General features: G+C 42.1%; 1 protein-coding gene across 9 annotated transcripts in view; it reads right to left on the bottom strand.

The window, feature by feature from the left end:
• Positions 1-17,050, bottom strand: part of MAP3K3 (mitogen-activated protein kinase kinase kinase 3) — a 73,845-nt gene that overhangs the window by 33,588 nt on the left and 23,207 nt on the right. For all 9 annotated transcript variants that reach the window (XM_030923185.1, XM_030923187.1, XM_030923189.1 and 6 more), the window contains 3 exons: positions 14,807-14,847; positions 8,194-8,293; positions 2,625-2,738 (listed from right to left, as the gene is read on the bottom strand). In XM_030923185.1, the coding sequence (XP_030779045.1) occupies positions 2,625-2,738; positions 8,194-8,293; positions 14,807-14,847 (255 nt within the window). The remainder of the gene's footprint in view (positions 1-2,624; positions 2,739-8,193; positions 8,294-14,806; positions 14,848-17,050) is intronic.

Genomic DNA, 17,050 nt, shown 5'->3' with positions numbered 1-17,050 from the left:
AGCTGCGGGGAATAGAATGATACAACATCTCACAAGTTCTCTTCATGGACAATATTATACTTTCTGCTTGGCTTCTAATTTTTTCCAACTGTGGAGGAACCTGGGTGAGGTGACCTAAGGACTACAATAATTCTAAGATCCCTATTCTGGGGCCGTTGGTGATGAAAACCAGGTAATATTTTATCCTGGAGCAGTGTACTTAAGGTATGATCTTTGGGCTGGTGCCAGTCCTCACACTGTGGTATACTGCTCATCCTGCTCTTCCACCAAGTAAGTAAAGAAATGGAGAGGGCCCTCTGAAAAACTTTAGAGCAATTTGGCAGAGTGATTTTATGTCTATTGAATCTACTAATGAAAACTGTAGCCTTATATATACCTCTAGTTTATTTTTCCATTTCACTTAAACATGAACTGGTACGGCCGGGCGCAGTGGCTCATGTCTGTAATCCCAGTACTTTGGGAGGCCAAGGCAGGCAGATCACAAGGTCAGGAGTTCGAGATCAGCCTGGCCAACATGGTGAAACCCTGTCTCTACTAAAAATACAAAAATTAGCCAGGTGTGGTGGTGCGTGCCTGTAATCCCAGCTACCCAGGAGGCTGAGGCAGGAGAATCACTGGAACCTGGGAGCTGGAGGTTGCAGTGAGCCGAGATCGCACCACCGCACTCCAGCCTGGGCAACAGAGTGAGACTCCATCTCAAAAAAAAAAAAAAAAAAAAAGTGCATGACAGATTGGAAATTAAAAGAACAAAACTGGTATTTCACCACAGATAGTTAGAGAAGCACTGTTCTAGAGGTGAGGATTCCTGAGCATAGAGCAATTTTGGATCATGATTCTTCCATTTATTAAGAAACCTAAAGTCTAGGTGAGGAAGTTCTGGAGAAAAGATTTCATCACCAACATTACCATTGTTACTCTTAAAAGTAAATGTTTATTTATTTTATTTTATTTATTTATTTATTTTGAGACAGAGTCTCGCTCTGTTGCCCAGGCTGGAGAGCAGTGGTGTGATCTCGGCTCACTGCCAGCTCCTCCTCCCAGGTTCACACCATTCTCCTGCCTCAGCCTCCCCAGCAACTGGGACTACAGGCACCCGCCTCCATGCCTGGCTAATTTTTGTATTTTTAGTAGAGACGGGGTTTCACCATGTTAGCCAGGATGATCTCCATCTCCTGACCTCATGATCCACCTGCCTCGGCCTCCCAAAGTACTGGAATTACAGGCGTAAGCCACCGTGCCTGGCCAAATGTAATGTTTATAAATCCAAAAAACAGGAGCAGTTTCAGTGTCCCAACAGTAGCAAAAATGGTTATTTAATTAAATTACGGTATATCCACTCAAGGGAAACACGCATCCTTACAAATTATAATTACAACATAGAAAAATGTTCATCACAGGCTGGGTGTAGTGCCTCACACTTGTAATCCCAGCACTTTGCAAGTCTAAGGTGGTTGGATCATTTGAGCTCAGGAATTCCAGATCAGCCTGGGCAACATAGTGAGACCCTATCTCCACAAAAAAATTTTAAAATGGCCAGGCACTGTGGCTCACGCCTGTAATCCCAGCACTTTGGGAGGCCGAGGCGGGTGGATCACCTGAGGTCAGGAATTTGAGACCAGTCTGACCAACATGGTGAAACCTTGTCTCTACTAAAACTACTAAAACTACAAAAATTAGCCAGGCATGGTGGCAGGCACCTGTAATCCCAGCTATTCAAGAGGCTGAGGCAGGAGAATCACTTGAACCCAGGAGGCGGAGATTGCAGCGAGCTAAAATCACACCATTGCATTCCAGCCTGGGCAACGAGAGCAAAACTCTGTCTCAAAAACAAAGAAAAGAAATAGTCAGCCTGCGCAGCATTCCACCTAAACTTTGTCCTAGTCACTATACCCATAGTTATGCTGCCATGTTGGCTGTCCACATAAAGAAAAGGAAATGGTGCCAAGAAAGCTTCAGAAACATGCATCTGAAGAAAACTGGTAGAGGAATCAGTAATTGGAAGACAGATACAGATTGCAAGCATTCTTGTGAAATGCGGGCCTCCAGGAATCCTTCAGGAGAGGAAACTGTGCGTAAGTGATAATTCCCCACTTCTGACACCCCACAGACCGCCTGCCATTGGATAAAGCAGAAGCTGATAAATTATAAGAAGCTCCCAACCCATGGCTTTTTCCACTGAACAAAAGGGAAAGTTTGTTTCCTACAAGTGTCCTAAAGGAGTTGTGGGAGTTGGGTTTATAAAGCATGACAGTCTCAAATCCTTGACAGTCTTTCTAATTGGCTCTGCCAAACGAATCAAATTTCTCTTGTTGGGGTCAAAATCTAATTGAAAAAAACATAAATTTAGAGCACAAGAATTTTATTCTTTATCATAAAGTATTTTCCTTCCTTCCTCATCATAAGTCAAATAACCTTTAGATGCAATATTAACACTGACAATCTGGCTTTTCGGTGAAATCAAATGCAGAATGCTCACTGGCTGCTGACAAGTGGGCTGTGCTGTGCTTATGCTCTCAATTTGGCAGTGTCTGAGGAATGAAAACGTCTGTTAAGGAGGCAAGACAAGTTCCTTAAGGAAAGCAAGCTTTGTCTTCAGCTGCCAGACCATGACAGGGGCTACTTACATGGTTTCTGTCCTGGGACAACAGCAATATCCTAAGGCTTTTCATGCTTGAGCTTCTATCCAAAATGTCAATTGCTTTATCAAGATCATCTTGGTTTTTCAGCAGGATGGAGAGCTGTGATACAAGACACAGAAAAGGGAAATAATATAAAACAGAAGTTTATCTCAATGTTTCACTTTGCAGAAATAAAAAATAAAAATAAGTTGAGAGGAAAACAATCTCATTGGATATTATGGGATCTTAAAAGATCTAGTTGAGGCCAGGCGCGGTGGCTCAAGCCTGTAATCCCAGCACTTTGGGAGGCCGAGACGGGCGGATCACAAGGTCAGGAGATGGAGACCATCCTGGCTAACACGGTGAAACCCTGTCTCTACTAAAAAAAATACAAAAAATTAGCTGGGCATGGTGGCGGGCGCCTGTAGTCCCAGCTACTCCGGAGGCTGAGCCAGGAGAATGGCGTGAACTTGGGAAGTGGAGCTTGCAGTGAGCCGAGATCGCACCACTGCACTCCAGCCTGGGCGACAGAGCAAGACTCCTTCTCAAAAAAAAAAAAAAAAAAAAAAAAAGATCTAGTTGAAACCATAGAGATTTTTTTCTCTAAATGTACAATTTAAAAATTTGTAGTACCTTTACATAGTTGTGCAACCATCATCATAATCCAATTTTAAAACATTTCCAAACTCCAACAGGATCTCTTGTGCCCATTTATGGTCACTCCTCCTTCCCACCTCCAGCCCCAGGCAACCACTAGTCTACTTTCTATCTCTACTGATTTGCCTTTTCTGGACATTTCATTCCATTTAGACACATACAATTCATACATAAAAGATTCAATCTTTTGCATCTAGCTTCTTTCACTTAATGTTTTTTAGTTCATCCATGGTGTAGCATATCTCAGTACCCTGTTGTGAGATACTTTCTGAAAAGAGTTTCCTCTCCAAAAATACCATTTACTTCAAAGCATCAAATCGCAAACAGTTATAGCCCCCATATTCTTTTCCAAATTAAGTAGGATCATGTCCCACTCTATCTCCAATTGTGCGGACATTAATAGAACAAGCAGAAAAGGAACAGGAGGGGTAGAGGGATGGTCAGAGGATGAAAATTATTATACAAATAAAAACACAAATTCAGACTGCAGAGCATGGTTTAATATCTTTCTGTTTAAGGGCAAAGTCAGTGACTAGAACCTGAAAACTACCTCCTCCATTTTCACAGAGCTTTTCCCCCTTTGCTCGGCACTTCTCTCTCCTGTCGCCATATGAAGGATGTGTTTGCTTTCCCTTCCGTCATGACTGTAAGTTTCCTGAGGCCTCCCCAGCCATGCTGAACTGTGAGTCAATTAAACCTCTTTCCTTTATAAATTACCTAGTCTTGGGCAGTTTTTTACAGCAGGGTGAGAAAAGACTAATATACTCATACATTCCAGTGAAGTATTAAATAGAAGGTCCCTGAGAGTACAAATAAGTCTCACTCGCTGCAAAAAGAGGAGCATGTTATGAATACTTGGTATTAAGAGATTCATAAGATGCAAAGGTATGCCTTGCCTAGGACCTAGCAAATGTCAGATCTTACTCTTATTATTTTTTGGAGACAGAGTCTCACTGTGTCGCCCAGGCTGGAGTGCAGTGGCACAATCTCAACTCACTGCAACGTCCACCTCCTGGGTTCAAGCGATTCTCCTGCCTTAGCCTCCAGAGTAGCTGGGTCACAGGTGCGCACCACCACTCCCCACTAATTTTTTTTTTTTTTTTTCAGTAGAGACTGCGTTTTATCATATTGGTTAGGTTGGTCTTGAACTCCTGACCTCAAGTAATCTGCCCGCCTCAGCCTACCAAAGTGCTGTGATTACAGGAGTGAGCCACCATGCCTGGCCAGATTTTATACATGTATGGTAAACACAAAATCAAGCAAAAGTCCAATTAACTTACACAGTTCCCAATTTATAATACAAGATTTTTTTTTTTTTTTTTTTTTTGAGACAGTATCTCCCTCTGTTGCCCAGGCTGGAGAGCAGGTGCACGATCTCGGCTCACAGCAACCTCCCCCTCCCGGGCTAAAGTGATCCTCCTGCCTCAGCCTCTCAAGTAGCTGGGATTACAGGCATAAGCCACCACGCCTGACTAATTTTTGTATTTTTTGTAGAGATGGGGTTTCACCATGTTGTCCAGGCTGGTCTTGAACTCTTGAGCTCAAAGATCTGCCCGCCTCTGCCTCCCAAAGTGCTGGCATTATAGGCATGAACCACTGCACCTGGCCAAAAACAGTACATATTTAAAATAAAATCTCAAAACTACTTATGGAATGGGAGAATGTTCTGCAAATCATATTATATTGCAAAAGAATTTCTTCCTGGGTGACATTCAAAGAGGGAATAAATAAGAATGGTTGGGAAGGGAGTTAAATAACAATGGTTGGGAAGGCAGTTAAATTTAAAAAAAAAAAAAGTAAGCTGGGGATAGTGGCTCACACCTGTAATCCTAGGAGGATGAGGCAGGAGGATCACTTGAGGCCAGGAATTTAAGACCAGCCTGGGCAAAACAGTGAGACCCCCCCCCATCTCTACAAATTTTTTTTTAATTAGCTCAGTGTGGTGGCATGTGCTTATAGTCTCAGTTACTGGGGAAATTGAGGTGGGGGGCTCACTTGAACCCAGGATGCCGAGGCTACAGTGAGCCATGATTGCACACTGCACTCTGCTCTGGGCAACAAAGTGAAACTCTGTCTCAAACCAAAACCAAAAACAAAACCCACAGTGACATATCACTTTACACCTACTAGGATGGCTATTAAAAAAAAGAAAATAACAAATGTTGGTAAGGATGGTGGAGAAACTGTAGCCCTTACTGATATGGTTTGGCTGTGTCCCCACCCAAATGCCATATTGAATTGTAGTTCCAATAATCCCCACGTGTCATGGTAGGGACCTGGTGGGAGGTAATTGAATCATGGGGGTGGTTATCCCCATGCTGCTGTTCTCCCGATAGTGAGTAAGTTCTCATGAGATCTGATGGTTTTATAGGGGGCTTTTCCCCATTTGCTTGGCCCTTCTCTCTCCTGTCGCCATGTGAAGGACGTGTTTGCTTTCCCTTCTGTCATCACTGTAAGTTTGTTAGGCCTCCCCAGCCATGCTGAACTGTGAGTCAATTAAACCTCTTTGTTTATTTATTTATTTATTTTAATTTTTTTTTGAGACGGAGTCTCACTCTGTTGCCCAGGCTGGAGTACAGTAGCACGATCTCAGCTCACTGCAACCTCTACCTCCCGGGTTCAAGTGATTCTTCTGCCTCAGCCTCCTGAGTAGCTGGGACTACAGGTGTGCGCCACCATGCCCAGGGAATTTTTATATTAGTAGCAGAGATGGGTTTTCACCATGTTGGCCAGGCTGGTCTTGAACTCCTGACCTCGTGCTCTGCCCACCTCAGCCTCCCAAAGTGCTGGGATTACAGGCTGAGTCACTGTGCCTGGCCACCTCTTTCCTTTATAAATTACCCAGTCTTGGGCAATTTTTTACAGCAGAGTGAGAATAGACTAATAAACTCATAAGTTGCTAGTGGGACTGTAAAATTATGCAACCATTATAGAAAAGCTGCGCAGTTCCTCAAAAAGTTAAGAGTTTTATCTTATGACCCAATAATTCGACGCCTAGGTATATACCTTATAGAATTGAAAACATATGTTCATGTAAACACTTGTACACAAATGTTCATAGCAGCACTATTTAATAACCAAAAAATGAAAACAACCCAAATGTCTATCAACAGATGAACAGATACACAAAATGTGGTAAATCCATAAATGGAATATTTATTATTCAGCCATAAAATAGAATGACATACTGACAACATGCACAGATGACCCTTGAAAACATATGCTTAATCAAAGAAGCCAGACAAAAAAGGTTACGTACTGTATGATTCCACTTACATGAAATGTTCAGAATAGGTAAATCCAAAGAGACAGAAAGATAAGTGCTTACCAAGCGCTGGGAAGAGGAGAGAAAGGGGAATAACTGCTAATGGGTACAGGGTTTCTCTTTGGAGTGATAAAAATGTTCTGGAGGCCAGGTACGGTGGCTCATGCCTGTAATCCCAGCACTTTGGGAGGCTGAAGCAGGCAGATCGCTCGAACTCAGGAATTTGAGACCAGCCTGGGCAACATGGTGAAACCCTGTCTCCATAAAAAATACAAAAAAATTAGCTGGGTGTGGTGGTATGTGCCTGTATTCCCAGCTATTTAGGGGGCTGAGGCGGGGGAATCGCTTGAGTGCAGGAGGTCAAGGTTTGCAGTGAGCCATGTTAGCGCCACGGCACTCCAGCCTGGGCAACAGAGCAAGACTCTGTCTCAGAAAAAAAAGAAAATGTTCTGGAATTAGATAGTGGTGTTGGTTGTACAACTCCATCAGCATACTAAAAACTACTGAATGGTATACTTTTAGACAATAAATTTTTCATCTCAATAAAGCTATAATTACAAAGACATAAATAAAATTAAATCTCAGTAGATTTTTCATTTGGGATTCTCAGATCCTGACAGTGCAGGTTTTACAGGGCAAACAGAAGAACAGAATTGAGGGATTTTAAATTAATCAAATGTAAGTTAGTCAACTCCTGATCACTAACACTAGTAGAGTATGTTAAGACATGTATGAACTAAAATAATAACAATGATTTATATTTGGCTTTAGAATAAAGAAACATCAGGAATTCTTAATGGAAATATTAACTGAAAAGAAGAGTACTAAACTATTCAGAAAAGTCTTCACTAAAAGAAAAATTTTAACTCCTCATCAAATAAAATAAAACTACACAGTGATGATCTGCCTCTCAGAGGGTCATGATGTTGCCCAGCTTTCTTGTTTTGCACCCCTACTCAATTTCCTCAAGGTACACGTTCTTTACTCAGCATAAATACACTGCAAAGCACCAGCCTAAGCTAACTGTAGCCTTTAATATTCTTCTTGGAGCTGGGAAAGCAGCCCAAAAACTGACATTCAAAAGAATTCCTTCCTGGGTGATATTCAAAGTAGAAATAAATAAGGACTCTTGGGGTGGAGTGAGGAAGAGGAGGAGTTAAAGAACTTATTAGAGCAGGTGCTAACATTTGAAACAAACAAGCTCCAATCAAAAGAAACTCTGAGAGAAGAATCCGGCATTTATGACTGTAATAGATGACCTACTCACTGGTTTTTCACACCTCCCTAGCCCCTGCTAAACCCTCTGCTTCTTGTTAAGGCTGTGCTCGGAGAAAAAAAATAAGATACTCCTACAAAATGTAAAGCAGACAATATAAGCCCTAGCCCTGGTACTATACCTGATTCCACCATGGAATATTAGAGCTATCTGCACTGAATGAGTAGGGGGAATGGAGATGGCTGAGATGGCTGAGTAATCTCCCACTTGGTAAAAAACAGAAATCCCAGAGTTGTTGGAATTAAGAAAAGGGGGTCTAGAAAATGAAAACCTGCAGATGATATTAGAGGAACAAACTTTAAAGGCTCTGTTAAACAGAGAGAAAAAAGGTAGGCATCTGCCCCTTTTGTCCCTGCCCCATCCATCTGCCTTCTTACCTCGTTGTTCATGTAATGTAGATCAAGAGGTTGTCCAAATACTGTTGTCACCTTGTGCTCCACATCTTCGTATTTCACAGGCCGGCTGAATGCTATAATTCTGAAAAGAAACAGAAAGGTTGGTTAACTGTACACTTAAAATGTAGGGTTTAAAAAGCAATGGTCTGAGTATATTCTTCCTTTCTTCTCAACATAGGATTCTCTGTTTTCTTTCACTCAGTTTGCCTTTTCCCGATTGTTTCCTTTTTTCCTCTTTACCATTACCTTTCACCCTCTAAGCATCTATCAGGTTTGACAACAGTACCCACAACTATTGCTCAGTCCCAACCATTCATCTACCACTTCAGCTTAGACTCTTCTGCCAATGACAGAAGAGGCCGCTAGGTTTAAAAACTATGTTCCAACTATAAGAACACATCGATACATGGAAGGGGAACAATACACACTGGAGCTGTTGGGACTTGGGGAGGGAGAGCATCAGGAAGAATAGCTAAAGCATACTGGGCTCAATACGTAGGTGATAGATTAATCTGTGCAGCAAACCACCATGGCACACGTTTAACTATGTAACAAACCTGCATATCCTACACATGTAACCCAGAACTTAAAAGCTGAAAGAAAAAAAGTTATTTAGGAAATAAGCTAGAAAATGTAGAGACTGGAGTAGCAGTCCTGAAAACATGGCCTCAACTCCTAAGGGACTCAACTCCAAGACTTGAAAGGTCTTTTCCATTGTTCATCTTTGAGATGCCATAAAAATCTCCATACTGATTTTCCTCAGAATTAAGATTTTCTACTACAGAGTCACAGGAATTCCCCCTTGAGTTGGTGATATGCCTGATCAGTTTTCTTAACCAGTGACATATCTGTGCATGTAAATAGTATTGATATTGAAGCTTGTCTGGAGAGACTCATTAGGTCAGTTCGAAGAACAATTTCTACAAATATAAGGTAAAGTAAGGACTCATCCAAAGAGGTGTAAAATATTATTTGTTATTAAATACTTAAGAAAAATTTAAAAGTGGGAATTGATAAAACAAGATTGGGAAAATGTTAGTAATGTTGAAGCTGGGTGACAGGTCCATGGGAGTTCAGTTTAATACTCTGTCTACTTTTGAGTGTGCTTGAAATTTCCATAATAAAAAGTTGTGGGTTTTTTTGTTTGTTTGTTTGGAAACATTCTCGCTCTGTCACCTGGGCGGGAGTGCAGTGGCATGGTAACGGCTCACTGCAGCTTCAACTTCTGGGGCTAAGGCGATCCTCCTGCCTCAGCTTCCCAAGTAGCTGGGACTACTGGCATGCAGGGGCTAATTTTTTATTTTTTGTAGGGATGGGCCTCAATAAGTTGCCCAGGCTGATCTCAGGCAATCCTCCCACATCAGCCTTCCAAACTGCTGGTATTACAGGTGTAAGCCACCATGCTTGGCCAATAAAAAGTTTTAATGAATGTATTAGGTGGAACTATATGAGACTACTGATGGCCAACCACTTTTGATATACAAAAGTGGCAATTTTATATGGTTTCAACCTAATACTCTAGAACATAGATGATTAAAAATAATCAGAGACAAATGAAACAGAAAAGAATATCAGAAAGAAACTCATACACACACATAATCTCAAATTTATATAAGAAAATACAGAATCAAAAAAAAAATACTGGGGCCAAGCATGATGGCTCACACCTGTAATCTCAGCACTTTGGGAGGCCAAGGTAGGAGGCTCGCTTGAGGCTAGGAGCTCAAGAGCAGCCTGGGCAAGATAGTGAGTGCTCCTGTCTACCAAAAATGTTTTTAAAAATTTGCCAGGTGTGATAGTACATGCCTATAGTTCCAGCTACTTGGGAGGCTGAGGTGGGAGGATCACTTGAGCCCAGGAAGTCAAGGCTGTAGTGAGCTGTGATCATGCCACTGTACTCCAGCCTAGGCGACAGAATGAGACCCTGTCTAAAATATATATATATATAGAAAAAAAAAAAAAAAATATATATATATATATATATATAGAGAGAGAGAGAGAGAGAGAGAGAGGTCTTCCTAACCATAACATAAAATACAGAAGACAAGCCAGGCATGATGGCTCATGCCTGTAATCCCAGCACTTCGGGAGGCTGAAGTGGGTGGATCATCTGAGGTCAGGAGTTCAAGACTAGCCTGGCCAACATGGCAAAACCCCATCTTTACTAAAAATTTAAAAATTACCTGGGTGTGGTGGCACATGCCCTGTAATCCCAGCTACTTGGGAGGCTGAAGCAGAAGAATCACTTGAACCCAGGAGGCGGAGGTTGCAGTTAGCTGAGATCACACCACTGCACTCCAGCCTGGGCAACAGAGCGAGACTCCGTCTCAAATAAATAAATGAATAAATAAATAGAATTCTGATTTCAAAATAAACCATCAACAAAGTTAAATATCAAACTTTGAGAAAATACTTGTAAAAAATCAATAAAAGACAATCTAATAGAAAAGGCAAAAGATTAGACAATTCACAGAAGAATTTTAAGTGGCTAATAAAACACATGAAAAGATACTCACTGTGACTGGAGAAATGCCTATTAAAACAACCTTCATCTCTTAGTAAACCTAGGCAGGATAAAATCAGACTAGTGTGTGTTGGAGTAGGCAGTATTCAGCCATGGGCCTGCACAGTTCTTGTCCTCTTCCACGCTGAGAGGAAGAAGAATGTGGTTCTTTCTCATCTTCCCTGCTCCCCCAGAGTGGGAAGTGGTGTAACCAGAGGAAGAAGCAATAAGCCACAAGAGAGAGGGATCTAAACCATTGGGTTTTAATAAAATCTGACCAGATAATTTCTTTCATGTTCTTCTGTGACAGGTTGGCTCAAATCGATGAGAAGTATAAAAGCCTTCATCATCTAGAACTGTATCTGCACTATTCAATATGGCAGCCATTAGCCACATATGACTATTTAAATTTAAATTGATTAAACTGAAAATTGGTTCCTGAACAGGTACAGTGGCTCATGCCTGTAATCCCAGAATTCTGGAAGGCCAAGGCAGGCAAATCGCTTGAGTCCAGGAGTTTGAAACCAGCCCGGGCAACATGGCAAAACCCCGTCTCTACAAAAATTACCTGGCTATGGCAGAGTGCCTGTTGTCCCAGGCACCTGGGAGGTTGAGGCAGGAGGACTGCTTGAGCTCAGGAGGTGGAAGCTCCATGATTATGCCACTGTACTCCAGCCTGGACAACAGAGACCCTGTTTTTTTTCTTTCTTTTTTTTTTGAGACCAGTCTTGCTCTGTCACTCAGGCTGGAGTGGCATTATCTCGACTCACTGCAAGCTCCGCCTCCTGGGTTCAAGCCATTCTCCTGCCTCAGCCTCCCGAGTAGCTGGGACTACAGATGTGCGCCACCACACCCAGATAATTTTTGTATTTTTAGTAGAGACGGGGTTTCGCCATGTTGGCCAGGCTGGTCTCGAACTCCTGACCTCAGGTGATCTTCCTGCCTCAGCCTCCCAAAGTGCTGGGATTACAGGCATGAGCCACTGTACCTGGCCCAGAGACCCTGTCTTAAAAGAAAAAGGTCCCTCTGTCTCACCAACCACATTTCAAGTGCTCACTAACCACATGTACAGTAGCCATATGTGTACTGGACAGCACAGATAGAGAATATTTCCATTATAGGAGAAAGTTCTATTGGGCAACATTGATAGACTATTAATATTAACCATAATCTATCCTTCACGCAAAGTCTAACATCTCAAGAAGATAATTCCTTCATGTTTTTTTCCTTTGTCCATCACCACCTTTCATTTTTGGAAATCATACTGCTAACCAAATTAGTTTCATCTCCACTAGAAAATCCATTCAGACTGTAATCCTTTTTTTTTTTTTTTTTTTTTTTTTTTTGGTGATGGAGTCTCACTCTGTCCCCCAGGCTGGAGTGCAGTGGCTCAATCTTGGCTCACTGCAACCTCCATCTCCCGGGTTCAAGTGATTCTCCTGCCTTAACCTCCCGAGTAGCTGGGACTACAGGCACCAGCCACCACGCCTGGCTAATTTTTGTATTTTTAGTAGAGACAGAGTTTCACCATATTGGTTAGGCTGGTCTTAAACTCCTGACCTCGTTATCTGCCCGCTTCAGCCTACCAAAGTGCTGGGATTACAGGCGTGAGCCACCATGCCCGGCTCAGACTGTAATTCTTACATTTTTTTCTTCCAAATCAACTGTCCCAAGCAGTGATACTGTTAGGTGCTAGATGGATTCTCTAGATAGAGGTGTTTTCTGAAGCCGTTTGAAAGGATAGCTTTCTATTAATTCCTAATAGCAAATCATACCCCTCCTTCTTCAAGGCCTCAGCAACAGTTCAAAAGGGTCCAGCATTTCTGGATAAAATACCAGAAGTCCACTCAGATGTCCCTAGCACACTATTGAAAAAGGATTATGATCAGAAATAAATTCTTCTGCATTTGGCCTGGCAATCAGCCATTCAAAACCCACAAAAACAGCTTGAAAGTCTGGTCAAGATCAGAGGCCAGGACTTCCAGATTAGGTAAGATCTAAGCTGCTGCCATCCTATTGAATAACGGGCATTTTTAGGCCAGTGCTTCAAAGAGAGGTCTAACACCCGTGCAACCACCCCCATCAGTGTGTCATTAACGTTTCCAAAGGGAAGGAGATCTTAATCTACAATCCTTCTCCCCAGCCCTCCTGGGGCCGAGAGGGAGGACAGTCAGGGGTCTGGTCTCCATATTCTCAAAGTAAACGGAAAGTCAGCCCATCAGAATGAATACCTTTCATGGATAAGTGGGAAAAGTCATGACTTCCTTCCTCTTTTCTGTGAATTCTAATTCTATAAGGGCCTACATTTAGATAAATACTACCCATATTCCCGGTAAAAAGTTAAAAATGCCCACAATGACATTCTCTACAAAATCCTGACATGAAATACATGAAACTAGAGCTATGTGGCACAGAGTACTAACTCTGTTGGCTTCCCTGCACCAACTTCATTAAGTCCTCAATTCCACACATAGTACACAAACACTGAAATGCCATGGCTCTGAAAACAGCTCCATAAAAAGATAATGCACCGTTTTCAAAACCTTGATAGCAATGTTCTGCTGCTCAGGGCTTCAGAAGGCCATTCCTGCCTGACCACCTTAAATATTTGTGGTTTAAATCTGGCAGCTTCTCTGAAACCAAACACATACACTTTCTCAGTGTAAGCCTGCTCACTGTAACTGCATACCACTTTGGGAACAGGGAATTCAGGAGAGCCTAACTGCATAACTGGGCTCCAACACAATTGAGCTTTTGATTGAAAACTCTCTATTGCTCTGAGTTTGGCCATCCCTTTAAAACTTAGGTTGGAAAGTGTGAAAAGTAGCAACAATGAAGTGACAATTTAACTTCTCTGCTAATGGCAGGACACAGGAAGAGCAGCTGGGGACAGAGCTCAGACCTTCCTCCCTCCAGGCCTGGAACTCATATGGGAACAGAAGGACCCTGGCTCTGCAGACCACACTTTCCACAATGTTTCCACCGGGCTGCCTCTGACAACCTTGTAGGGTTGTGAATGTGTATTTTAAAGGGAGAATACTAGCCACAGGTCTCCTCTGGAGCCAGCTGCAAAGCAGGCTGAAAGGTACCAACTGCAGAGAACTACCAGAATCAAGAATGTTTGGAGGTACTAAGGTCCTATGGTGAGACTCTTAAAGTAGGAAGACCTCATACCAATGGGTATGCTTTTCACCTGTCCAAATGCTCCAAGCAAAGGAAAGCTGGGGTTGGAGTGGGGGGTATATCAATGAGAGAGAAAGGCAAATAATGGAAAAAACACTGAAAGGCACATTTATGTGTACATGTGTCACACATGCGCAAACACCCAAGGTCCCAAATATCCCATGACCAGAGCTCTGTATGCTTTCTGAATGTTTTCCTTAAATAACTTTAGAAATTAAGTACAGTCACATTTTTTCTACTGAGAACTTCTACCTTGGCTTCCCACAAAAAGTAACAATAACGAAAATACTGACAATGGAGAAAAGGACAGAAGAGTTTTGTAACATTACTTTCACTTCCCTAATGAGGTAAGATTCAGAACACAGACCGAAAAGTTCCCCCTTTCTATGTCCTCAAAGGTGCTAAAATCTTTTACAACTGATGAACTTGGTTCAGCTTCCCATGACCTAGACACATCATGAAGAAACTTCGAATTCACCAACCTGACCCTTGACGTGGACAAAGCCAGGGCTGCTCTACTGGGAATAGTAATGGCACCATATCACAGGAGAATCCTGCCCTCCCTCTAAAGCCCACAAGTGACACAGTGTCAGTGTGTCTGAAAGCCATGATTCTGAGTAGGGCCGGAGTCCTCACTTCCTAACAAAATGTCAGACCTCACAGCAGCAGACTAGAGCAGAATAGTAAAACATCAGCAGTTGAAATGGCTTCCAATGCTAAGATAGGAACAAGGTTCAATTAGCAGGCCAAGACAAGGGTGAAACTTTCCTCCCTTTATGCCCAATCCACCCCATTACCCAACCAGTGGCCCCATAGGGATCAGGACAGGAGAATGACTTCCATGAACTAAATGCTATCTGAGAACTTTGGCATACATGAACACAACTACTCATCAGAAGGCAGACTTACCGCCTCTCCCCATTGTGCTCAAACTTGATTCTGACGTCACTCTGCCAAAAAGAATGATAGACAGGTTAGAGAATTCTCTGGAATGTTTCACTCCTGCCATTCCCAAGAAAGTCTTGAGCAGCCCGTTAGCAGCATTAGGCATACATCCCTGATGGCTCCTGGTCCAGCTTCTTTTCCCAGATAGACATGGGCATTCCTTTCCAATGAGTTAAAACATCCAGTTCTAACATCAGGGGCAACAAAGCTCTTAGGGTAAGATCCTGAGGTGGCTGCCCAGCTCAGTTTCTATGCTGTGATGTGCTATTTCTAGCTTCATACACACCCTATTTCTACAACTGGCTCTGGTAGTTTCTCCCACTCTATCACCTCCTGACCAGGATATCTTTCCTTGTTGGCTGATGTGACTGAAGACAAAAAGAAATTTTGCTGCTGACGCTTTCTAGCTATATGACCACAAGCAAGTTACTTATCCTCTGTGAGTCTTAGTTTTTCCACCTGTAGAGTCAGCCTAAACATACCTTGCAGAGTTCTTATGTAAGTAAATCTAAGTAAAACTTACAACTAAATGTAAGTAAAATACCTGACACATAATAGACATGCAAAATTTGTTTTTTGCTGCTGCTGCCATTGGTACCACTATCACTGATTTCCCACGACCCTCCCAAAGCTACCCCAATGGGGGTAAAGTAGGACCTTATACACAGTCCCCAGCCTTTTCCAAAATGACCATGATGAGTAGCCTGTAAACTGCAGAAGAGCAGAGATCAAGTCTATCATTTTTTTTTTTTTTTTGAGATGGAATCTCACTCTGTCACCCAGGCTGGAGTGCAGTAGCATGATATCGGCTCACTGCAACCTCCGCCTCCCGGGTTCAAGCGATTCTCTTGCCTCAGCCTCCCGAGGTCTATCATGTTTCGATATCCCCAGTGCCAGGAAAAGGAAATGGCATATAATATTTGTGCTTAATATCTGTTAAGTGGTTGAATTGAAGAACAGAACTAAGTATAAATATGAGAAATAAGAGGAAGTAGAAGTGTTAAAATGACAAAGAACAAATTAAGGAGAAAGAGATATTCCAAAAGAGGTATTACAAACAACTTGAGGGAGTTTAAAAAATGACAGGGAAAGGAGAGAGATATTACAGAAGAACAGGTGTAGAGGAAAAGAAAAGATGGGCAGGAAACCAGCAAATAATAGAGATAAAAGAGAGAATGAAGTCATAGTCGATGAAGAAAAATTATATTGAAGACGACAAATTAATAAGCTATGGCTTGGAAGAAAGAGGGCTTAAGAGTATTTGAAGATGAGGAACACATAGCAAACACAGAAGATGACAGAAAAGGGAGTGAGTTTGAAAGGAAGGGTAGGTGCCTAAAGGACTCCCTTTTCCCAAGGCATTAGGGGACTAGACTTCTCTTCTAGTTCAATGAATCATAAGAGTGGTTCTAATTTACACTGTAAAAATTATTAAAGACCCCAAAGAGCTTTTGCTTATGTGGATTATATCTATTGGTATTTACCATATTCAAAATTAAAACTGAGAAAATTTACTTTATTAATTTAAAATGGCAATTAAAGGCCAGGCACAGTGGCTCACAACTGTAATCTCAGCACTTTGGGAGGCCGAGGCGGGCAGATCACTGGAGGTCGAGAGTTCGAGACCAGCCTGGCCAACACAGTGAAACCCATCTCTACTTAAAATACAAAAATTATGCTGTGAGTAGTGGTGCACACCTGTAATCCCAGCTACTCGGAAGGCTGAGGCAGGAGAATCACTTGAACCTAGGAGGCAGAGGTTGCAGTGAGCTGAGACAGTGCTGTTGCACTCCAGTCTGGGTGACAGAGTGAGACCCTGTCTCAAAAAAAATACAACCCTGATATAGCCTTCTTATCCTTTAAGATAACACATGGACCACTTTATCCATTAATAACAATGATAATAACTAATGTTTATTGAGCATTTACCACAAACCAAGCATTGTTCTAAGCATGTTTACATATATTAGTTAAACCGATTCTCAAAACAAGTACCATTATTATCTCTATTTTACAGAAAATAACTGAGTTACAACAAGATTAAGTAAGTTTCCCCAAGGTCAGGTCATATTGCTTGTAAAGGAAGAGGTAGGATTTGAACCCTGGAAGTCTGACTCTTAACTACCATGCTATGCTACAACTTAAGTCACACAGGCACTGAGAGCAGTTTTTCACTATCTTCTTTTTCCTGTTCCCCTGAAATTCTAA

Source organism: Rhinopithecus roxellana, chromosome 19 (genome assembly GCF_007565055.1).
Source record: "Rhinopithecus roxellana isolate Shanxi Qingling chromosome 19, ASM756505v1, whole genome shotgun sequence".
NCBI lineage: Eukaryota > Metazoa > Chordata > Mammalia > Primates > Cercopithecidae > Rhinopithecus > Rhinopithecus roxellana.
This window is presented reverse-complemented; position numbering and strand designations above follow the sequence as displayed.